The 25312-nt window shown below is 39.4% G+C and overlaps 1 protein-coding gene across 1 annotated transcript in view; it reads left to right on the top strand.

Moving 5' to 3' along the window:
- Window positions 1–15913, top strand: part of PKN2 (protein kinase N2) — a 142098-nt gene extending 126185 nt beyond the window's left edge. The window contains exons 17-22 of the mRNA XM_079777089.1: window positions 3955–4017; window positions 5376–5452; window positions 8959–9101; window positions 14197–14304; window positions 14493–14573; window positions 14661–15913. Coding sequence (XP_079633215.1) covers window positions 3955–4017; window positions 5376–5452; window positions 8959–9101; window positions 14197–14304; window positions 14493–14573; window positions 14661–14864 — 676 coding nt within the window. The 3' untranslated portion in view covers window positions 14865–15913. The remainder of the gene's footprint in view (window positions 1–3954; window positions 4018–5375; window positions 5453–8958; window positions 9102–14196; window positions 14305–14492; window positions 14574–14660) is intronic.
- Window positions 15914–25312: the final 9399 nt, after the last annotated feature.

The raw sequence follows: 25312 nt of genomic DNA, 5'->3' as shown, positions 1-25312 counted from the left end.
TATGACGTGCACTGACCACCAGGGGCAGACAGTCGACTGGTTGACCAGTTGCTATGACATGCACTGACCACCAAGGGGCAGACACTCTGACCAGTAGGTTAGCTTGCTGCTGGGGTCCGGCCCGTCGGGACTGAGTGAAACAGGGTGGACATGCCCTGGAGCCCTCTCATGGACCCTCCCCAGCTGGCCAACTTCCCGCGTCCCTCCCCGGCCCAGATCATGCACCAGTGGGGTCCCTTGGCCTGGCCTGTGCCCTCTCGCAATCCAGGACCCATTGGGGGATGTCGGAGAGCCAGTTTCTGCCCGATCCTGCAGGTCAGGCTGAGGGACCCACTGGAGCACGAATTCGTGCACCAGGGCTCTAGTTTCTAAATACTTGCATTTTAAAATTTTCTTAAATTGTGTTCTATTTTTATAAAAATAAGTAAACACAGGCTTGGCCAGTTTAGCTCAGTGCATAGAGCATCCGTTCGCATACTGAAGGGTCAAGGGTTCAATTCTTGATCCCTGGCCTCCTCCGGGCGCATGCAGTAGGCAACCAATCAATGTGTCTCTTTCATATCAATGTTTCTGTTTCTTTGTCTCTTCCCTCCCTTCCATTCTCTCTAAAAAAATCATTGAAAAAATATTCTCAGGTGAGGATTAACAACAACAAAAATAAGTAAACACAAAACATAACTATATTATCTACATGTACATCTAACTGCATTCTGAAACTTTGAAAAACATTCACCAAACTGACAAGAATTGTTATCTCTATGGATGATAGTCACTTTGGGGTGAGATGGTAGATGGATAAATAAAATATTATGCCTTGGGGCAAGGGAATTCTATGTATTTGATAGAGAAAATATCCATGTTTTGCTTGTGTAGTTAAGAATTAACTCTCCTAAGTAACTCCTAATAACCTATTCTACACTGAAGACAGATCTACATTTTTTAAATTCACTAATTTATTTATTACTTGCCTCCTCATTCTGTATGCCTACCACATATCAGGCTTTATGTTAGGCATCTATATATATAAAAGCCTAAGTGACCATTACAGCAGAACGACTGGTTGCCATGATGATCACTGACCACCAGGGGCCAGATGCTCAATGCAGGAGTTGCCCCTGGTGGTCAGTGCGCTCCCACAGGGGGAGCGCTGCTCAGCCAGAAGCCGAGCAGCAGCAGCAAGCACAGCGGGCCGGGATGAGCATGAGCAGCACAGCGCCCGGCCCCAGTTCGGGCTCCTCCCTGGCTGCCTGCCGCTTGGAGCACTGCTACATCCCTTGGGGGATGTCCGACTGCCAGTTTAGGCCCAATCCTCACAGACCAGGCTGAGATCGGGCCTAAATCAGCAGTCGGACATCCCCCGGGGGGTCCTGGATTGCGGGTGGGATGTCCAATTGCCGGTTTAGGCCCGACCCCCACAGGCCAAGCTGAGATCGGGCCTAAACCAGCAGTCAGATATCCCCCAAGGAGTCCTGGATTGCGAGAGGGCACAGGCTGGTCTGATGCTCAATGCAGGAGGAGGGGGTGCGGGGCGCAGCGAGGCCTGGAGGCACATGCTATGGCCCAGGGATCCCAGGAACCACAAGCCTAGAGCTTGCTTTCCAATAAAAAATAATTTTGAGGGGGGTGGGGGGGAGTGGCCGGACGCCACCACTCTGGGAAGAGTGGCTCCAGGAGGGAAAAGCCTCCCTAGGCGCCGCCTGGCCTGGCTGGCGTACCACGATGGACCACGCACCAACCTCGGTGGCGCCCCCAAGTCCTGCGGCTCGCAGCAACTCACCGGTGAGGTGCAGGAAGCGCAGCCCCTCCGACTCCAAAGCCAGTTGTTCTGACAGCTGCTCCCCATCCTGCTCCACAGTGGACGCAGCGCTGCCTGGCCTGCGCTGCATCAGCTCCGGCTTCCTGCCCGCCCCTTTGAATACTACATGTGCTTAGGTGTGACTTCGGCCTCCCTGGCCAATAGTGCCACAGCATAGCCAGAGAATGGCAGGACACAGCCACCAGGGCTGGCTGGGCATTGATTTGGCCATGTGTTTACATTTGTAGGGAAGCAGAGCAGCCTGCTCCTGCCACCTGCGTCACCTTCTAGGCTAGAGAGACCCGCTGATCTCTGTGTTTCTCCTCATGTCCGGAATCAAAACCTCTTGGGGATGAATGATCCCAGCGATGGCCCCAACACACACTTGGTGTCACTGTCACAGACATTCCCAGTCATTACAGCCCATTCCTCAGCCCGCAGTGCCCTGCTCCACCCACTGCCACTCACCTGTCACCCCCTGAGGACCACCTTATGTTACCCTATCTGAAATGTGAGCAAGATCTCAAATGCCCCCCTGTCCTTTTTTTTTTTTTTCAATAGCTCCCTTGCCCTACCTTTCTTCCTCTAAAAACCTTGCATTTTAAAAATACATATTTGATTAATTTCGGAGAGGGAAATAGAGATAGAAACATCAATGATGATAGAGAATCATTGATCGGCTGCCTCCTGCACATTTCAAACTGGGGATCGAAATCTGCGGTTCCTCCCCCCGCAGGCAAGCCACAATCAGTGGTGTGGGAATGAGGAGGAGGGGAGGCAGGGAACCGCATGGTGGCAGTGCAGCAGCAAGGAAAGGAGGAGGAGGGGAGGCGGGAACTGATCGGCCCTGATTGCCAGCCAGGCTTAGGGACCCCACCTGTGTACGAATTTCGTGCACTGGGCCTCTAGTTTAGTGTAAACAATGAAAAAGACATACTTGGTCCTCTTCCCAAGAGTTAGTATTCTAGCTGCGGGCAAGTTTTTCTAAGATCCAGACTCATTTACCCAATTTCTAAACCTCTTCACTGACCCAAGACAATTCAGAGGCAACAAATCTAAGTTGCAAACTCATTTTCCCAGCACAACTTTGGCTACTTCTGTAGTTTTTTACCTATTCATTACACTAAGAAGGAAACCTTTAGAGTCATCTTAAGCTTTTCCTCTCCCTTATCCTCAACAGCCAATGAGACACTAAGCCCTGTCATGCTAGTTTTAAAATTTCTCTTAAATCTATCCTTGCTTTCTCTTTGTTGGCACTACAATGAAGGTTCTTACGATTTCCATCTGTACCATCCTAATGGCCTTATCTATTATTTTCTCCTCTGGATATCTACCTACTTTTACTCTAACCTTCATACTACTGTCAGAAACATCTAACACAAATCTGATTAAAATAGTTTGATTCTCTATCACAAAAAGAAAAAAAATTCAGTATCCATAATATCAAGATCCTTCACAACTTGATCCCAAGCTGTCTTTTCAGCCTCCTCTCTCGTTACTTCTTCTCTATTCTTTACTTTAGCCATGGTAAACTTATTATTGTTTTCAAAAATATTATGCCTCTTACACCTCTATTTCTTTCCCTCTCAAGGGAATGCCCTATATTTCACCTATGAAAGTTTTCTTCACACTGTCCTTCTGCCCTTACAGCATATTCTAATTTCTCCTACAGGCCAGGTTGAGGGTCTACAGACCAGGTTGAAGGACTACAGTGGAAGCCATCAGACAAAGTTAATTAATGGCTTCCATTGCAGAGATTGTATTTTTCTTTTCATATGTTTTTATTGATTTTTTTTTTTTTTTGAGATAGAAGAAGGGAGAGGGAGAGAAACATTAATTGGTTACCTCCGTATACGCCCCTACTGGGGATCGAACCAGCAACCTGGGTATGTGCCCTGACTGAGAATCAAACCAGCAACCTTTTGGTGCACAGGATAATCCTCAACCAACTGAGCCACAGCAGGCAGGGCTTGCTCCCCGCCCGCCCGCCCGCCCCCCCTAATATTTAGCACATTTCTTACTATGTCTGGCATATAGTAAGGACTAAAGAAATACTTGTGAAATTAGTTAACGATGGAATTCTGCTTTGAAGTATAAACGTATAAACTAGGATTCAAGAGCAGTGGAATTTATTAAACATTTCTTATTTAATTCTTCAGATTTTATGCTGCATGTGTAGTTCTTGGGCTGCAGTATTTACATGAACACAAAATTGTTTATAGGTAAGTGAAGTTTTGATACTTAATAGCTTACTTTGGTGTGTATTAGAATTAAAGATAAGAAGGATCTTGTGTGTTTAATCAGCTACCTAATTTTCTCTTTCATATGATAAGTGACCTCTCAAAAGTTAAATTCCAGGTTTGAAAGACATGGTTAACACAGTAATTATATGATGGACCTCTTTGTTCCTGAACCTCTGCCCATTATGTAATTACAGTAGTCAAATTATGAGTTGGCCTCTGATAACACAGTTCACCAACAATATTCATCTTGGTGAATATTTTATATTCAACTGCAGAAAACTTCTGTAAAACTAGTACTACTCAAAAATTTTTCATGTTAAGATAAGTAGCTTGTACCAAAGTATAAAGCATCACCTGCTGCTTCATTAAGTCTTGCTGTCAACCAAACAGTGTACTTTGGTGACAACTGGTTTATGTCTGGTGCAAGCTCCTTATCAAATCACAGAACCAGAACAAATAGTTCATAGCCCAGCAACTAGTCTATGGGCCACACTTTGAATAGCATTGCTCTAGACCAGCGATTTTCAAACTTTTTCATCTCATGGCACACATAAACTAATTGCTAAAATTCTACGACACACCAAAAAATATATTTTTTGCTAATCTGAATAATTTTGATTCATTCATACCAGATGGCTATTGTTGTGTTGACTGTTGTCATTTTTTTTATTTACAATCTAAGGGAAAAGAGGTTAGTGCCCTGACTAAACAATCAGGTATTGCATGCTTTAAAAATTCTTGCGGCACACCACTGGAAAATCGCTGCTCTGGAGTAGACAAATTATCAAAAGGCCAGTCAGAATTAGGAGACTATAAACATTAGTTTACTCAAACTTCTAACAATATTTTCAAGGTAAGGGTATCCTCATGGTGCTGTTTTACTCACAGGATAAACTATTTTTAACTTAATTTGTAATCATTTAGTGTGGGTAGTTTTCTCTTTATTTTGAATTATTCTCTTAAAAAGTTAAACCTGCCCCCAATACCTTCTTTATACTGTTAGACATTTTTTTTTATGGATGGTGTATAGGCAAACGCTTAAACTCCTTTCATGTTTTTAAGTATATATTTAAATAGATAAAATATTCTTTATTAAATACATTCTTCTTGTTCTATATAACAGGAAAATTATTCAAAAACTATATTATGTAGAGTAATACATACAAATGGAAAAAAAATGAATGTTTTTAATATAGTATTTAAATCTCAAATCACAATTTGAAAAAGTTGTTTTTAGCAAAGAGAAAGTACAGCTCCTAATGAAATGACTTTTTTACTCATTTTCTAGTGATTTTATTGATTTTTTTTTTTTTTTGCATTTTTTTAATCCTGAACAGAGATTTGAAATTGGATAACTTATTGCTAGATACAGAAGGCTTTGTGAAAATCGCTGATTTTGGCCTTTGCAAAGAAGGTAATTGGACATTTTAAAGTTTCTTTTTGTAATATATTACTAATCCTTTGTACTTTGGTAGTTTTCAGGTTTGTCTATGGAAAGTAGAATATATTTTTAACTTTAATTTATTCTTTATTAAAACATTATGGATTATTCATATCACCTAATTGTCACATAATAAGAATTCTGTGGGTATGAATAAAGTTAGGTTTTCAGAAATCAGAGTATAAAACAAAGATTTTCTTTGTATGATTAATAATTCTATCACTATTCTATAAAAAACATTAGTTAAGCACCAAAGTTTTCACTATGCTGGGACTATAAAGTGAATTAAATAAACCTAATAACTTCTCTCTAGCTTCTTAAAACTTTTAACATTTTTAAATAGGAAAAAAATGTATATCAAGAATCCTTTCTATATATTCAAAAGTAAATAAATAAGTAAACTAGGAAAATTTGAATCAGAGGTAGCATAAGGAAATGTACAGAGCTTGGACTTAGGTACCAGTTAGTCTTAGGTTTTGAATCCTGGTTCTGCTACTTATTTGCTCTGTATATTTGGAGGAGTTACTTTTAACCTCGTTGAGTATTTCCTCAGTTATAAAATAAATATAATCCTCCTTGTTTAGGAGTATTATGAAAATTGGAGATAAGTATGTGACACAGGGCTTACTTAATATATGGTAAATACGTATTCTTTCTTATCTTTACATTTAATACATTGTATTGTAAGGAACATTATCTGTCTGCCCCTCCACATTGGTAGCGTCTTATTTCTTATTCAGCTTTGTTTCTATAGCATATAGGATAGTGCTTGACACATCTTAAGTATTCAGTGAATGTTCAGTTAATAAGTAGTTAGATGATGCCCTGGCTGGTGTTGCAAAGTGTTTAGAGCATCAACCTGCACACTGGAGGGACACAGGTTTGATTCCAGGTCCAGGGCACATACCTTGGTTGCAGATTCCATCCCTGCCCCCAGTTGGGGCGTGTATGTGAGGCAACCACTGATGTGTTTCTCTCACATCGATGTCTCTCTTTCTCTTTCTCTCTCTCTCTCTCTCTCTCTCTCTCTCTCTCTCTCTCTCTCTCTTTCTCTCTCTCTCTTTCTCTTTTTCAACATCAATAGAAAAAATGTCCTCACTCTTTGGGTGAGGAATAAAAATAATAAATAGTTAGATGAATGAATGAATGGAAGAACAGACGGACTTTGTGAGTATATGTCCATTAGTTACCCACTGACCTCCTAATTACTGAATTCAATAAAAAAAATTTTCTCTTATTGGACTTCTCTGAATTGGACAATGTTGACTTAAATGCTTTTATTCTTTAGCATCTGTCCTTAGCCCATTGCTCTTCACTGCTAGTTTTTAACTAGCAATTATATATTAACTAGAGGCCCAATGCACGAAATTCATCCACAGGGTCGGGGGTGTCCCTCAGCCCAGCCTGCACCCTCTCACAATCTGGGACTGCTGGGCTCCTAACTGCTCACCTGCCTGCCTGCCTGATCACCCCTAAACGAATCTGCCGGCCTGATCACTGCCTCACTGCTCCCCTGCCGGCTTTATGGCCCCAATTGCCCTCCCCTGCCGGCCTGATTTCCCCTAACCACCTCTGCCTCGGCCCCCACCACCATGGCTTTGTCTGGAAGGAAGTCAGACGTCCGGAAGATGGCCGGTCGACCCAGTCTAATTAGCATATTACCCTTTTATTAGTATAGATGATTCCCAAATCTGTTATTTCCCTTCCTAACATATATATTCAGCTGTCTACTAGACAGCTCTACCTGAATAGTCAATAAGTATCTCAAATGCTATACAAAAAAAAAAAAATTGTTTCTTTTCCTCGGATAGTCATAGTTGATGGTGCCACAGTCCTCTCAGTCTCCCAGTTTGAAAATGTGGAGTTATCCTGAACTCTGTCCTCTTCTCTACTCTCCATATCCAGTTAGTCATCAAATTGTGTTGACATCTGTATATATTTGTTTTTCTCCAATTTCCTTTAAGCTCCTTAAAGGAAAGAATTGTGTCTTACTCTTGTTTTTATGTCCCCACAACTTGGCATGGATGCCCAGAATATAATAGGTATTCAGAAAGTATATATTCAATAAGCAGACTAATTAAGTATATATTTCTCATTATCATAAAAATAGACATAGTACATTATCATAATAATAGCTAGCCATTTTTGAGCACTTACTGTGTGCCAAGCACTTTGTTTCATATGCTTCATATCCAGTTAAATTATAACTATCTTACGAAAGTTGGTAATACAGCTGAGGAAAGCAGTCTTTGAGGTAAGACAACTTTCCCATGCTCTCATGGCTAACAAATGGCAAAGCCGGTTTTTAAACCCAGATCTTTATGACTCCAGAGCCTGATGTTAACTACTTAACTGGAGTTCTACCAATTTGAAGTCTTAGGTAATTGGGCCTGCTTTTAATTTCCTTTAAATTTATCAGAATGAATGAAATATAACTGTATTACTATAAGTGACATAATATACAGTATATGCATTACATTAAAATATTAAGATTTTATAATATTACATTTAAAAATTAAGGGGGAAAAGTTAGAGTAGTTTTACGCTAAAGTATTACATGTTTTAGTTGTGTGATCAAGGCACAGAATAAAAATAAAGAAATTAGTTCTGTTTCCATCTTTGTTAACTTTTTCCTAATCTTGGCCAAGGCATTTAAAAGGATTGTGTAGAACTTACATAGATATTATATCAACTCTTTTTACAAATAACATTTTTGAAGAAAAAGTAATATGACCAATGTTCAAGAAATTTTGCAAAAATTTCTCACCCTTTAAGTCTTGGTCTTAAAGGGTATAATTAAGTTAATCTCAAATAAAACTTACAAACTTATTTGAGATTTCAGTCCTTATAAATGCAGACCTTTTTATATTTAGAATTGAGGTCTTTTCATTTAAGTTCTTTCATAAGAAAACAATTACGAGCTTTTAATACTTCAGAATACATTGAGACATCTTCAATATGTAGAATGTATAGTTGATTAAATAAATTATGATGAGGAACATATATTTGAAAACTAGTTAGCTAAAAATATTAATACCATATTTCTATATTATGTAACACATTTGGTGAACTCTTGATTTTCCAAGTGTTTGCTTTTGTGGTATTTTCCAAACTATACTTAATGTTATTTTTATAATGAAGTAAATAAACTTACTAAAAAAGATTGAATTGAAAAAATGATAAAACTTGAAATTCACAGTCAGTTCCTGTTGTTGTCACTTGTAATGGCAAGAAAGAGAAAATAAGTAAATAAAGTATAAAAGTTTTATTTTTACCTATTGATTAAATAATAAGGTTGCTATTTAGCATAGTTTTCTCAATACCAACCTTTAACATTTTCTTTAAAAGTCTTTGGTATATCTTGACTTTGGTCACCAGGCACTAATATGCAACTTTAATTTTGCTGCTTAAGGATATCTTCTGATTTTAATTCAAGATCTTTTCTTTGCTAACAAATATTTAAATTTTACCTTTTTCAGGAATGGGATATGGAGATAGAACAAGCACATTTTGTGGCACTCCTGAATTTCTTGCCCCAGAAGTATTAACAGAAACATCTTATACCAGGGCTGTAGATTGGTGGGGCCTTGGTGTACTTATATATGAAATGCTTGTCGGAGAGGTAAGCAGTATAAAGTAGTGAGAAAGAAAAAAAGAAAGATGATTGAAAGAACAAAGCATGTCATTTATTTATAAAACTACGTAATATGTCTCATGCATAAGTGGAACTTAAGTTTTATAAATATTTATAATCTAATCTAAGAATAGACAAATATGCAAATTGACCGCACCTTTGCTATGCCCAAGCCACGCCCACCAACCAATCAGGACGAATATGCAAATTATCCCAACAAAGATGGCAGATAATTTGCATATCGCGACAGCGTAGAAAGAAGCCAAGAGCTGCAGAAGGGAGCAAAGCTGCAGAGAAGCAAGCAAGCCGGGGGGAGGAGAAGGGAGGAGCGGAGGCGGGGCCGGGGGAGAAGGAAGTTGAGCAGGCGGGGCCGGGGGAGAAGGAAGTTGAGCAGGCGGGGCCGGGGGAGAAGGGAGGAGCAGAGGCGGGGCCAGGGGAGAAGGGAGGAGCGGAGGCGGGGCCAGGGAAGAAGGAAGGAGAGCAGGCTGGCGGAGAAGTTAGAAAAGCAGGGGGGCTGGCGGAGAAGGCGGGGTGGGGGAGAAGGGAGGAGCGGAGGCGGGGCCAGGGAAGAAGGAAGGAGAGCAGGCTGGCGGAGAAGTTAGAAAAGCAGGGGGGCTGGCGGAGAAGGCGGGGTGGGGGAGAAGGGAGGAGCGGAGGCGGGGCCAGGGAAGAAGGAAGGAGAGCGGGCTGGAGGAGAAGTTAGAAAAGCAGGGGGGCTGGCGGAGATCGCGGGGCAGGGGACAAGGGAGGAGAGCAGGCAGGGTGGGGTAGAGTGCAGCAGGAAACCCTATTGCAGGATTTTTCCTGCAACGGGAACGCTAGTATACTAATAATTTACTATGATTCTATATTACCTTCACTGTCATTTTTAGATTTTTATGTCATCTGTGGAATGCATTACCAGTGTTTTGAAAGTAGTTTCTTATATTTTGGTATTGCTATGGTATGATTCTAAGATATAATATAACTGAATATTTCATAGGGAATAGAACAACAGGAAAACTAATAAACAGAATGTCCTGTATACCGGTAAAGAAAAGTCAGCTATACCTTAATCAAAAACAGTATAGCAGACTTGAAAAGATTAACTTACTTTTTTTTATATGTATAATTTTTTTCTTTATTGATTAAGGTATTATGTCTGTGTCCTTTGGTTGGGCTTATATGCATGCATACAAGTCCTTTGATTGATCTCTGCCCCTACCCCTTCCCTCCCCTCCCTTGCCTCTGAGGTTTGATGGTCTGATCTATGCTTTATGCTTCTCTGTCTCGGGATCTGTTTTTGTTCATCAGTTTATGTTCATTGTATTCCACAAATGAGTGAGATCATGTGATATTTATCTTTCTCTGACTGACTTATTTCGCTTAGCACCGTGGTCGGCAAACTGCGGCTCACGAGCCACTTGCGGCTCTTTGGCCCCTTGAGTGTGGCTCTTCCACAAAATACCATGGCCTGGTCGAGTCTATTTTGAAGAAGTAGCATTACAAGAAGTTTAAGTTTTAAAAATTTGGCTCTCAAAAGAAATTTCAATTGTTGTACTGTTGATATTTGGCTCTGTTGACTAATGAGTTTGCCGACCACTGGCTTAGCATAATGCTCTCCAGTTCCATCCATGCTGTTGAAAATGGTAAGAATTCCTTCTTTTTTACCACAGCGTAGTATTCCATTGTGTAGATGTAACACGTTTTTTAATCCACTCTTCTGCTGATGGGAACTTAGGCTGTTTCTGAATCTTAGCTATGGTAAATTGTGCTGCTATGAACATAGGGGTGCATATATCCTTTCTGATTGGTGTTTCTAGTTTCTTGCGATATATTCCTAAAAGTTGGATTACTGGGTCAAATGGGAGTTCCATTTTTAGTTTTTTGAGGAAACTCCGTACTGTTCTCCACAGTGGCTGCACCAGTCTGCATTCCCACCAGCAATGCACGAGGGTTCCTTTTTCTCCGCATCCTCGCCAGCACTTGTCATTTGTTGATTTGTTGATGATAGCCATTCTGACAGGTGTGAGATGGTACCGCATTGTCGTTTTGATTTGCATCTCTCGGGTGATTAGTGACTGAGCGTGTTTTCATATGTCTCTTGGCCTTCCTATGTCTTCTTTCGAGAAGTATCTATTTAGGTCCGTTGCCCATTTTTTGATTGGATTGTTTATCTTCCTTTTGTTAAGTTGTATGAGTTCCCTGTAAATGTTGGAGATTAAACCCTTATCGGTGATAACCTGGGCAAATATGTTCTCCCATGCAGTGAGCTTTCTTATTGTTTTGTTGATGGTTTCTTTTGCTGTACAAAAGCTTTTCATTTTTGATGTAGTCCCATTTGTTTATTTTCTCTTTAGTTTCCATTGCCCTAGCAGCTGTATCGGTGAAGAAATTGCTTCAGCATATGTCTGAGATTTTGCTGCCTGTGGATTCCTCTAGTATTTTTATGGTTTCCCATCTTATGTTTAAGTCCTTTATCCATTTTGAGTCTATTTTTGTATATGGTGTAAGTTGGTGGTCTAGTTTCTTCTTTTTTTTTTTTGCTTGTATCTGTCCAATTTTCCCAACACCATTTATTGAAGAGACTGTCTTGACTCCATTTTATGTTCATGCCTCCTTTGTCAAATATTAATTGAGCATAGTGGTTTGGGTCAATTTCTGGGTTCTCTGTTCTATTCCATTGATCGATATGTCTTTTCTTGTGCCAGTACCAGAAAAGATTAACTTTCTTACTGTTTTCTTTAGATTAACTAGAAATACATTTCTGGGGATAACTTAGTTGTTCACAGAAATTTTACCACTGACGAAATAGTGAATTATATCTAATAAATAAAGCAGTAGTAAGAGGCTAATCTGTTTTGTTATAAATTGTTGGATATGATAAATTAGGGTGGAATTGGAAAAAAGTCAATATTTAGATAAGTAATTGAAAACTACTTAGAGAATCTTGATCTCAAGATGCAAGAAAAATTTATCTTTTGGGATTGGTTCATTGTTCTACAGTTTCTCTGGTGCCAACTACCTTTCTTGTACATTCTCGGCATGAATAAATGAATGAAAGAATGACCAAATTATTGAATGTCAGAAATTTCTAAAATTTTTCTCTGTGATTGTCATGTAGTGGCACTTACACAAACAAAAATAAATGATTTCAGTTCATCCAAACAACATTGGAGTGAATACTTGGAAAAGGAGGGAAAGAAATAGCTAATTTAAAGGCTTATCATGTGCTAGGCACTACTCTGTGTGCTTTATAAATTTTAGCATATTTAATTTTTCAGCAACCTTTAATAAGCTCATTATTAATCTACATTCATTTTCAGATATATAAATGGAAACAGAACTTGAGTAACTTGCTTAAAGTCTCACAGCTGTCATGGGATAGAGCTTTGATTTTAAACCTGGTTTTCTGGAAACCATTATATTTTGCTACCTGCAGGATAGGGTATTGAATCTACCCAACCTTGTTTCTGTCCTTAAGACCGATGGTTCAGAACTGAATTTTTTACCTCTATTTAGAAAAAGTGCTGTATGCTGTTTTAGGATGGAAAGATGTATTTTATCTCTAATCCAGGGTGGTCTTCACTTTCTAAGAGAGCCAGAGTATGTATTTATGGTAGTTGTTTCCATAAACTTTGGCATACTTGAAATCTCTTTTTAAAGTAACATATTTGTTGCTTTGTGTTGTTTTTTAAGTGTAGCATTCAGATACATATGAAATTTAATTAAGTTACTAAAAATTATATACTTGCTTAAAATTTACCCTCCATATTAGAGATGACATGCAAAAAAATATAAGTTTATTGCAAAATAATAGAGAATTAAGAGCCAGTTGATTCTACTTCCTCCTATTCTAAAGTGACTGGAGGATTGGCATGGAACAAGTGAGGAAGCTACTGTTCCATATTTTTTTTAAAGAGCTTCTAATTAACTAAGCTCTTAATTAAGACAATGGAGCTAGCTATTCCTTCAGAATTGCTTTTTGAAATTTCATTTATTTTTAACACCTCCATAAGAAGATAGTTGGGAAAAGAACGAAACTTAAAACTCATCAATATGCTTTATAATTTTATAGCATTGGTAAAATTTTAGCAATAACATTTTTAAACTATTATAAGAGTGAGGTTTGGCTAATTTATCTATTATTTACAAATAATTGAAAACTCCCTAAACATATCATGCATATTCATATTTGTATTTGAAAAATCTTTATTGTTGAAAGTATTACAGATGTCCCCTTTTCCTCCACATTGACCTCTTCTAGCCTGCCCCATCCCCCGCTACCCCACCCCAGGCCTTCACCACCCTATTGTCTGTATCCGTTATGCATACATGCATACAAGTTCTTTGGTTGATCTCTTCCCATCCACCCCCACCTTCCCTCTGAGATCCAACAGTCTGTTCCATGCTTCTGTGATCTACTTTGTTCATCAGTTTATTTTGTTCATTAGATTCCACATATGAGTGAGATCATGTGATACTTGTTTTGAAATTTTATTTGTACAAGTTTTGAGGACTGAAAAGACTACAGAAATAAACTAATGAATGTACCAGGTCTCCTTTCCCTGTGCCAAATGGCCCGCTCTCCACATGGGCCTAAGCTGGCAGTAGGACATCCTTAGCACTGCCACAGAGGTGGGAGGGGCTACCACCGCTGCACTTGCCAGCTGTAAGCTTGGCTCAGGGCTTATGGCTGAGCAGCACTCCCCCTGTGGGAGTGCACTGACCACCAGGGGGCAGCTCCTGCGTCGAGCGTCTGCCCCTTGGTGGTCAGTGAGCATCATAGTGACTGGTTGTTCCACCATTCAGTCTATTTGCATATTAGCCTTTTATTATATAGGATTATTTGACCAAATTTGTTCATGTCTGTGAAATAAATTTAAGGAAGATTTCAGAAAGTATATGGTGTGTCCTCTGGGCAATAGATATATATCTGTTGTAGCTTCTTTTGTCCTTCTTTGTGTGGTGTTGTTTTATTTATGTGGTTTTTTTGTTTTGTTTTTTTTTACTGTCTGGTTCTTGATTGTACTTTGTTTGGATTGGTGATAAGATTTCACTATATTGAAAATTATTTTGACTTACTCAAATATATTTCTTCTAGTCTCCCTTTCCTGGTGATGATGAAGAGGAGGTTTTTGACAGTATTGTAAATGATGAAGTAAGGTACCCAAGGTTCTTATCTACAGAAGCCATTTCCATAATGAGAAGGGTAAGAATTAATGGTTTATAAACTATTTAAATTTTTTATGTTGAAGGACTAGAAGTTCTTTTTCAGTTCATAGATGCATGGTTTAGACAAACACATATAAAAAGAAATCTAAATCTTTGTAGGTTATGAGAATCTTTATCAGTGAAGTTGCTGGTTTTATTTTACTTTTTAACTTTATGTTGTGTTAGCTATTAAGAAGAAATCCTGAGAGGCGCCTTGGAGCTGGTGAGAAAGATGCAGAGGATGTAAAAAAGCACCCATTTTTCCGAGTAAGTATGAAAGTTTAGAATTTTTTCTGAAACTATAGCCATTAGGAGTAGGAAACTAAACTGGACATTTTATATTTTGTAATTCAGCTAATCGATTGGAGTGCTCTGATGGACAAAAAAGTAAAGCCGCCATTTGTACCTACCATTCGAGGACGGGAGGATGTTAGTAACTTTGATGATGAATTTACCTCAGAAGTACCTATTCTGACTCCACCTCGAGAACCAAGGATACTTTCAGAAGAGGAGCAAGAAATGTTCAGAGATTTTGACTACATTGCTGATTGGTGTTAGGTTCCTACCCACTGTGAAACCAAGCAGACTGACTACAAGATGACCTCTTAAAAATAGCAACTCTTCATTTGCTCTCTGTGCCACCAGTAGCTTCTGAGTCTGTTTTTTTTAAAACACATGAAGATTTGTTTTAAAGTACTTCTAATATCTTCTGAAAAGTAGCTTCTTGATGTATTCTCAATGTAAATCTGAGCACTGGAAACAGTTTCATGAAGTTTAAGCTGAATGAACATCAGGCGTGAAAATCACAAATGAATACTTTTGGATCAATAGTCTTTTAAAAACAAAAAACAAATATGCCCTTCTATAGTCCCTAGTTTGGCTGTATGCCTGCCTGCCTTAAGTGGAAGGAAAATGAATCAATTAACTTCACTTAGCTGAATTTTTTAAATGAACAAAGGGCTTGGGATGCTGTTACTAGTCAGACATATGATTCTGTTTGAATAAGGCAAATGCTCTTATTTTTTTAAAGAAATAACTGAAATATCAAAAAAAAAGTAGTGGTAGTGCTCATTTTTAGGCCTTTTTTAATGAAATGAATTGATGTCTTGTTTTATAAATTTTTTATATTTATTAGGAGAAAACTTTTATTGCCTTATCTTTACCAACCATTTAACAGAACCTCACAGCTTTTCAACAGAGCTACTTGCCAAACACTTGTTTATTAAACCATGAAATGAACAAGAACAACTAAACATCAGCATTTACTTAAAATGTTAAGAAAGAGAACTTCTGATTAGCCTGAACCAAGATACTGTGTTACCTGTATGCATTCCCAAAGTCTAGACACTCAGCATGTTCAATCATACCTTCCTCCAAAATCAGTGAACTCATTACTGCTTCTTTTGATATTCATTGTACATTTATCAACATAGTTCATCTTGTTCTTGTGTCTACTGTAGAAGGGAACTATATCTTTGTTAAAACATAGGGGTTATCATTGTATACATGCTGTGAACATGTATATGTGCAAGTTGTAATGTATTCTATGTTGGTTTATTATTTAATTTCACCACTTCATCACTTTTGTACAGTGGCCAAGCAGACACCTCAAACTCCCACATTGGTTAAGTGCATTTGTACATTTTAGGCCACTAGATCCAGATTTTATATTGGCAGTTACTAAGGGCAAAAGCAATATATTGTAACAGAATGTATAAATATTTTTGATAAAACAGTCTATATTTTATAAAAATTATAACACTAAAGCTGTACCTCAAAAGTCTCAAAAATAATTTGATCAAGTACTTTTTACAACTCTTCAGAGGATCCTTCTGTGGCTTTTTGAATGCTCTTATAGGAAAGTCTTTTTGTAAGCCATGACTTTCCATTTGCCTGGAGTTTTGGATATTTTTGTTTGTTCATTTGTTTTTCCCTTCTAGTCCATGACTTCATTGTTTTTCCTTAGTTCAATAATAACATATTTGATTCTGTGCTTAGCATATTAGGGTCATCATACCTCAGGAATAGCAAGTTATTAACTGAACATTCTGAATTAACCATTTAATCACAGTGATCTCATGTCTTAAAAACTGTTCAAGTTTAAATCATGAGAAACATGAAAGCAGAGACTTGAGCTAAAAACATTTATAAATATTTCAGCCTTGCCAGAGGGTATTGGCATGTTTTTGCTGTACTCTGAGAACAATTCAAATGGTTCAGAGATAATTCATGTTTCCTTTCAAGTTGATTATTACCCAAGATCCTTTGGGGTATAATCTTCTAGAAGGAGCAATATGTTGTTTCAAGTTATTTTTTAATGACAGTTGACTTTTGGTAAAGGACAATAGAGGATCTTAGCTTAATTGCCTGGCTTTAATTTAAACAGTATTAACACAACATTTAAAAAAACACACACAAAATACTTTTGAGGTACAGTCTGTTCACCTTTTCAGGTTCTCAAATATGCATAAAAAGCAATGTCTGAAATAGGCTTTTAGCATTAAAAACTGATGGCATTTTTGTAACTACACAGTGTACAGAAATTTTTTTTTAATTGAAGCCAATCACTAAAAAAGATTAGAGGGCAGGGTATATTCACAACATTAAGCTGAAGAAAGCACTAATTTTTTCTGTAGTTTTAAACATATATATATATTTTAGTCAGATTTAAAATTTTTAAACTCTATAGAGTGTAAATATATTTTGCTATTACTGTATGTGTAAGTGACTGCTCAAGCACTTTGTGAGGAAATTAAAATATTTTAGAATGGTACACTATACATTCAAATGAAATGTGCCTTTAATTATGTCATTCTAAGAAAGAAGTGTTTTGCAGTCATAAATTACCACAGATGCACAAATTAAAGTTTAAATAGATTGCAATTTGTAACTTTGGTTTTAAGTATTATTTCTTTTTAAAAATTTCCCATTGATCAAAATATGCGTTGACTTTACTGTATTCAAGATCTCAAAGATGTTAACTTTAGTTAGGCCTTCTTGCAAGTACTTTTTGTCCTGGGGAAGGGCAAAATCATGAAGAGTCACAGCAGATTCTCTTCCCTGATAATAATGGGCAAATTTTGCATCTTACTCCTGTAGGGTCAGTAGCATCTTCTATTCAATGGATATTGATGGAAAGCCTTCTGTGTACTAGACACTGAGGATAAAAGGTAGGGGGAAAAGCATCAAAGTCTTCATAAATAAAGAATAGTATGCATTAATGCTAAAATGCAAGCACCATATTATATGTACTTTTTTCTTGTTTGAGGTTAACTTATTTTAAGGACCTTACCTTTCAGAAAATAGGTAAATGTAAACAGAATATTAGCATTTTATAGTCACTCAAAAATTACAAGTGACATATTTTAGAACTATAAAATGATCCATGTTTCTGTAACACAAGTTGGGGGTCATAATGGAAATTGTTAATACAGGTTAATTAGATAAATGCTACACTATAGATTTAAATCTAACAAAATTTTTACCGGTGCTGCTGGTCTCCCCGGAAAACAGGGTGAGCATGAGAAACCCAAAGGAGCAAATAATTTAGAATTCTTCAAACTATATTTTGAGATCTAGTGTTTGTCTAAGATATTAACCTTACTTGTGTGTATGCATGTACATATACACTGAGTGGCCAGATTATTATGACCACCTGATGTTTGTAGGCAAATTAGCCGTACACTGCATCATGTAGGATATGGAAGCTGAAGGCCTGTTCGAACACCTTTGCTATCTGCAGTTACCAAGATAAAATGTCTCCAATTCGCACAGGAACACCATGATTGGACAGTCGAGCATTGGAAAAGTCATGTGCTCCGATGAATCACGTTACCAGTTACATCATGCAGATGGCAGAGTGAGAATTTTGCAGAAACACCATGAAAGCATGCACCCCACATGCATGAATACAGCCCTTCAAGCTGGTGGGGCAGTGTTATGCTTTGGAACATGTTTTCCTGGCATGGTTTGGGCCCTTTAATTCGTGTGGAACAATGTCTGAATAGCACAACATACCTAAGTGTCGTTGCTAATCAAGTTCATCCTATCATGTTGATGGCGTATCCCAATGGAGATGGCTTCTTCCAACAAGACAATGTGCCATGCCACGGTGCTCGTATTGTGCACGAGTGGTTTCAAGAACATGAGGGAGACTTTACCTTGCTTAGGTGGCCCCCACAATCACCAGATCTCAATCCAATTGAGCATTTGTGGGACGAAGTTAAAAGAGCCATCAGGCAGCTGGTTCCGCAACCATCAAATCTCACAGAACTGGACAGTGCTATTCATCAGGCATGGTGTCAGATTCCTCGCATCACCTTTCAACATCTCGTGGAGTCAATGCCAAGAAGAATCGCCGCAATATTGAAGGCAAAAGGTGGCCCAACGAAGTACTGATGGGGTGGTCATAATAATCTGGCCACTCAGTGTATATGTATATATATGTATATTTATAAACGTGCGTATATATGTATTTATAAACATGTATATAAATGTATACATATATTAATAGAGATAAGCTTTTAAATAACTTCTAAGTGTTAAAAATCTTACATAATTGTTTATGACTAAGGAAAAGCTCTAAGAAGACATCCATAATTTGAGGCATTTCTAGTTTTATAGAAGGTAGGAGTGGTCTCTGGCAACCCTTCACTCCAACAGCAAACAAACTTGAGCATGAATCTGGATGAGCTAAGGCTTCAGACCAAGAGTTATGGAGTGCCAAAGCACAAAAGCGAGACTACTCAGAGGTTGGGACTGGAAGCTGAGTCCACATAGTCGGCCAGAGAAATAGGAAGTTGAAAAGGGTAAAAGCCAGAGTGGCAGGGAGCTGGCTTGGAAATGCAGACACCCAAAAGAAGTGGGGTTGCCTGGGATGGACTCCTCCAGCAACACCATTATGAGGACAACCTTACTATAGCAGAACTTGGGTTTTGTGCTAAAATCCTCAAGTTGTAGTTTGAAAGTCACTCTCTTTCTAAAGTAGAATGGTACTTTCTAAAGGAAAGCTTCTCAGGATGGGAACAAAGGCCTTTCACAATTGAGGTTAAGTAATTACATGGTCTGGTGTTTAGTCATTCAATAAATATTGATCCCCTATTACTGGTCACCGGGAATTGTGCTCGGTGCGGACAAGGCTCTGTAGAGCCTACAGTTCAGTAGGGGTACGTATACATCACTTAGCAATGACATTAGTGTGATTCAGACTCCTCAAGGTGCTCTGGGAGTGTGTCAGAGACCAGGCGGGGAGTCAGTGAAGGCTTCTAAGTGGGGGAGGAAGATTTGAGTTTGCCACAGATGAAAGAATGTGGTACTTATGAGGAAACGAGAATTCATTGTTCCTGGACTGTGTGTATAAACCACAAGGTGAGTAGAGGTTAGGAAAAAAAGGATCCTATTGTGCAGATGTTGTAGGCACTATTCAGAAGGTTATCACAGGGCAGATATAAATTTTATGGTACTGGAAGTGTGGATACTTTTGGGGGGTCCTCTTAAGGAAATCCATAATAATATATTTATGGCTACTGTATTCAGAGCCTTGGCAGGGGCCTGCACAAGTACACCTCAGGTTTCTTCAGCTTTCTGATAAGTCACCTCTGCCTCAGAGCCGCAGCAACATCTTCAGCTGGGATGTGATTAGATTGCCATGTGGAGAAGGGAGAGGGTAAAGACTGAAGGCAGGCATGTGCTTGGGGCCTCTTCAGTGATGGTGAGAAATGATTCTATCTAATAAAGCTGTAATATGCAAATTGACCATCACTCCAACACAAAAGATAGCCGCCCCCATGTGGACACAAAATGGCCAGCAAGGGAGAGCAGTTAGGGGCAATCAGGCTGGCAGGGGAGCAGTTAGGCGTCAATCAGGCTGACAGGGGAGTGGTTAGGGGGTGATCAGGCTGGCAGGCAGAAGCAGATAGGGGCAATCAGGCAGGCAGGCAGGCGAGCGGTTGGGAGCCAGCAGTCCTGGATTGTGAGAGGGATGTCCCAGATTGGAGATGGTACAGGCTGGGCTGAGGGGGACAGCCCCCGCACCCCGTGAACGAATTTCGTGCACCGGGCCTCTAGTAAAGACATAAGCTAGGATATGGCACTTCTGTGTGAGGAAAAGGTGTATTTAGGTGGTAGAAACAAAGGACTGGACTGACATCATGTGGCCTAAGAGACCATATACTGACCCCATCACATGAATGTTCCCCACCAATGTGATTTCCACCGATCCTTCAAGGGCCATTTTCAAGTAAAAAGTTATAGGGCTTTTTTTTGTTTGTTTTTTTTACCTTTTGTGCCCTGCTCTTTCCACACAGGCAGAATGAGGGTTTCCTCCTCTCTGACCCCCTTGGCCTCTGCACACACCTCTGTCTTGTCTAATGCATCAGTGCAGGGTGTGCCTTATTCACCTCTAGTATCTTGCATCTCCAGGGTCTACATAGTGGAGAATAAATGGCTGCTTTGTTCTATACAAAGCTTTTACAATAATAAGTTTTTATTAGTGATTGAGATCCATCCTAAGATCAGTTGTTAATGTGAGTTGCAAGTGGGCTGCAATATAACAAGGGTGTTCCTATGACAAGAGCCACTCCTTGTTTAAGTTGTCCTTCTGGATCTACAGAGAACTTCCACATTCATGCGGTCACTTGAAACGAGAAGCATTTTGAAAATCAGCACATGGAAGTAGCAAGAGGCCTGGGACTAGTCCTCATTTTGCTAGTATCTAGTAGTGTGACTTGGGACAAGTTATTTCACCTTACTAATGATATATGAACATTTCACCCTAATGTAAAATGAAGAAGTTAGAGTAGGGCATTCATTTGTACCTTTTCAAACAAAATCTTCAGTGGTACTCCACATAGAGAAGAAGCGAGCTGGGGGCTATTTCTGAGGTCTATAGAAGACCCTGGTCTACACTGTTTGATGTCATGCTGCTTGGAGGGCCTTCAAGAGACTTTGAGTGGTCCTAGAATATCCATCATCTCTAATATGCAGATAGAAAAAAAACCAGTGATAGACTCAAGCACAGAGTTAAAATGTGTTATCGGCCAAAATCTGGACCCCTGATGTGTCCTGAAGAGCAGACCACCCGTCAGCTGAACAAACTAAAACAGTAGGAGAAGTCAATTACACAGCAGATACTTGTTGGGCCACAGCAATGTAGGAGGAGATTGAAAGCTCTTGGTCCATCATTAACTTGTCTGATGTCTCAGCCACAGAGAGGAAGGAACCACAGACACGGTTAGGGCCATTCCAGAGAAATCTCTGACAATACAGCACGTCTGATAAAATACCTTCAGTGAGGTATTCAATGTGATGTGTTCATCCGGAAGCTCCGTATAACTTTTACATCAGAGACCTGCCTTTTGGAACAGTAAAGAACACCGTAGCCTTTCCAGCATTTCTAAGAGCTGTAGACCCAATTCTTTTATGGCTTTTTACTTTGTCACTTACGTCAGTTTAAAGCAAACTGTCCTTTGGCAGAATCTCAAATTCAACAGGGCATCACTTCTAGTTCTTGCTCTTGCTATGTACTTAGCATACCAGTGATACTCCTTCTTTCTCAGAGCTCTCAAACATCCTTTCATAGGCTGCTGCAGATGAAAGCATGAGAATTGTTCTGATATTCTGCAGAGGAAAATAAAAGCTTTATGCTCACATTTTCCCTCCTTTTTCACCAAGTGCAAGTTTGAGCATCCTAGAATGGCAGCGAAAAGTCCCCCTGGCCAAGAAATGCCAGCAAGGGTTATGAATGGAAGTTTATGTTTGTGAGAGATGTGGGGCCTCTGGGGCTAAAGATCAGCTGAATGATGCGTTCGCAGTGACACCTTGATATCTTGAGATCCCGATGAAAGGACTGTGCATGTGTAAATATCCGGGAGAGAGTGGAGGGGACCTTTCAGGAGCTCGAGTGGCAGATGAGATTAAAACTTCAGCAACAGTAAAAGTCAGGGCCATTGACAATTGGAAATATTGGCATGGGCACAGAGGCCTCTGGGCTGGATTAGGACCAGATGGGTAATAAGCTGACCCCCTCAGCTGTTCCTTGATAATTAAAGTAAATCTTGCACCTGCGATACAAAATTAGCTCAGAAACCAAAGACAACCATGGGTAAAGTACGTGTTGCTTTGAACACAAAGGCTTACTATCAAGAGGTATCTTGTTTAAGAAGCATTTATTTTGGAAGAAGTAAAGAACAACTTACAGCTATTAACTCCTTGACACCTGGACTGATTTTTAAATATTTTAAACCTTTGCACTCGCTTGCTTTTTTTTCGATTCCTTTATTCTACTCGGGATTTAATTTTTTAAATACCCCAGATTTTACAAAGCACAGCAGTAGAAAAACTGGAGTTTCTTTTCATACAAACTTATTTGGATTTTTTTATATTTCAAATTATTGATACATTCAAAGAGTATAAAAAGAGCTGCTACCGATGCTAACCGTGTCAAGTCACACTCGACATCCGAGTGCAAAAGGTTAAAAACTCAACTCCGAAGTGCTTTCCCCAAGAATCCAGATAAAAGTATTGCATTGAATAATTCTGTTAATCTAGTAATGGAACAGAATTTTGTTTGGGAGCTACAACTAAAATTCATCTTGAGGCAGCCTCCTCTGAAGTAAGTTTCAATAGTGGGTTTAGTAGAAAGAGCACTGACTGGATTGAGTGATCAAGAGACCTGAGTTAGTCCCGCCTCTTGCTATTAGGTGAACTTGGACAGAACTTTCAGTTTCTCTAGATGTCTCTGATCTACAAAATGGGGGTATTGGACCAGATGGCTCAACCTTAGAATCCATGAAACAATCAAATCCTTGAACTCAGTGTAATTGTCAGTGAAAGTGGCTTCCAGTGACTGTTTATTTTATTTTTCATTTTTCTTTGAGTGACTGTTTTAAATACCCAGATGGAAAGGGGCCATATTAACCAAGATTTCAACTACTTTAAAAATGTTAGCATGCACAGGAGGAATCCACTTTGTCATGGCCACTACTATTCCTAACTTGCTAAAATGTAGGCTCAGACAGAAGCTGGCTATGAACGTGGTGGGTGTCCACCTATGTATGAAGAGTTTTTCACACCTCAAGAGATGAGTAAAAGTCATGACCAATAGTTGGTTTAGAATGTATTATATTGTAAGTACAGTAGTTCTCCACCCATTCGTGAGAGACGTATTCCAAGAATTCTAGTGGATGCCTAAAACCTCATAGTATCAAATCTTACATATACTTTTTTTTCTGTACATACATACTTATGATAAAGCTTAATTTATAAATTAGGCACAGTATGATATTAATAGCCATAAGCATAAAATAGAACAATTATAACAATACTAGAGGTCCAGCGCATGAAAATTCATGCACTGGAGGGAGGGGGGGTCCCTCAGCTCGGCCTGCCCCCCCTCACAGTCCGGGAGCCCTCAGGGGCGGGAGGCAACTGGACAATCAGGAGAAGGCAACGCCCCCATCACACCTCTGCTGCTGCCACTGCCGGCAGCACAAGCCTCGGCCGGCCCTGGTTACCTGACCCTCGGGTGGCTGGACAGCCGCCATCCGAGGCTTGCCCTGCTCCTCGGGCCGGCCCTGGGTGGCTGGGGAGCTGAGGGGAATGGGGGACTCCGGAGGCAGGCACACGAAGCTGAGGGGACTGAGCGCTGCCATTTTTGAGGGTGTGGCAGTTAATCAGCATATTCCCTCCTTATTGGCTGTGGGCACCACCATCTTTGTGAGGGTTTGATGGTCAATTAGCATATTTGCTCTTTATTAGATAGAATACCACTGTAATAAAAATTATGTCAATGAGGTCTCTCCTGAAATACCTTATTGTAATCATTCCTTCCTTGCAGTCAATGGTGCCGCTTGTTTCAGGGGATTCCTTGCTGGTCTGCATATAGGCTCAATGCCATCAATCAGAACAATTTATTCATGTCTTCCACCCACAAATTTAAAGCCTTTTCCATCTTAACCACTTACCATGCTCTGTGGCCATAACTTCTGCAGTTTGAAGTGCGACAGTAAAGCTAGCACATATTTTTTTCCTTCGTCTTCCAACTGAATTATTTCTACCCTTCTGTTTTTGAGCTTGCCAATTCTCCATGTGGTCTGTTCTATTTCAGTGCTTTCTGATGCATTTTCCATCTCATTTTTCTTATGCTCCAGAATTGGTTCTTTCTTTATAGTTTAAATATCTTTGGTAAAGTACTCCTGCTGTCCATTAATTATATTCCTGAACCCATTAAACTGCATTTCCAAGTTTTCTTATATCTTGTTGAGTTTCTTCATGGCTATTTTGAATTTTCTGTCATTTAGATCACAGTCTTCCATGACTCTGAGTTTTTGTTTGGTTTGGTTTCTGGAGAAAAGAAACTTGCTTGTTCAAGTTGGTTGATGTTATGTTCTATCGGCACATTTGAGATAGTGAACACTTTTCTTAAGTGCTAGTTTGATTTTAGTAATTCAGCAGGTTGATAGGAGGGAGCTGGATTCTCCAGTGCTGGCACTGCTTCTGCTCTTTACCCTCCAGTGAGCACAGTGTGGGGGCCACACCGACTTGGCTGGAGAAAAGGCGTTATTTTGTTGGTCTTCACTTATGTTGCCTAGCAGTCAAGCAACCTTAAATCTGTTCCTCAAAGTGATAGGCAAAACACCTACACCTCACAACCACCTGAGGGTAGGGTGCTTATTAAAAAAATTCCTGGACATTTTCAGGCCAAATAATCTCCATTTAAAATATTCTTTACCCTTTGAGTATCCAAATCAGTAAAAGTAACAAAGAATTATGGATATGCAGATTTTATAAAATGAAACATTAAGATCTGAAAATTGAAATCTGTTGCTCTATTTATCAGCATCTTCTCTGCTCAATCTCACTGAGGAAAAACACAAACATTTTTTTATCAAGGCAGTGCCTTTCAGTGTCCAATTCATCACTTCTTGCCTTTTTTTAAAATCCTCACCCAAAGATATTTTTTTCCATTATTAGAAGAGTGGAAGGGAGGGGAGAAGAGAGAAAGAGAG

Source organism: Cnephaeus nilssonii (assembly GCF_951640355.1).
Source record: "Cnephaeus nilssonii genome assembly, chromosome: 7".
NCBI classification, from domain to species: domain Eukaryota; kingdom Metazoa; phylum Chordata; class Mammalia; order Chiroptera; family Vespertilionidae; genus Cnephaeus; species Cnephaeus nilssonii.
The sequence above is the reverse complement of the archived record's forward strand: the minus strand, read 5'-3'. Positions and strand labels throughout refer to the sequence as shown.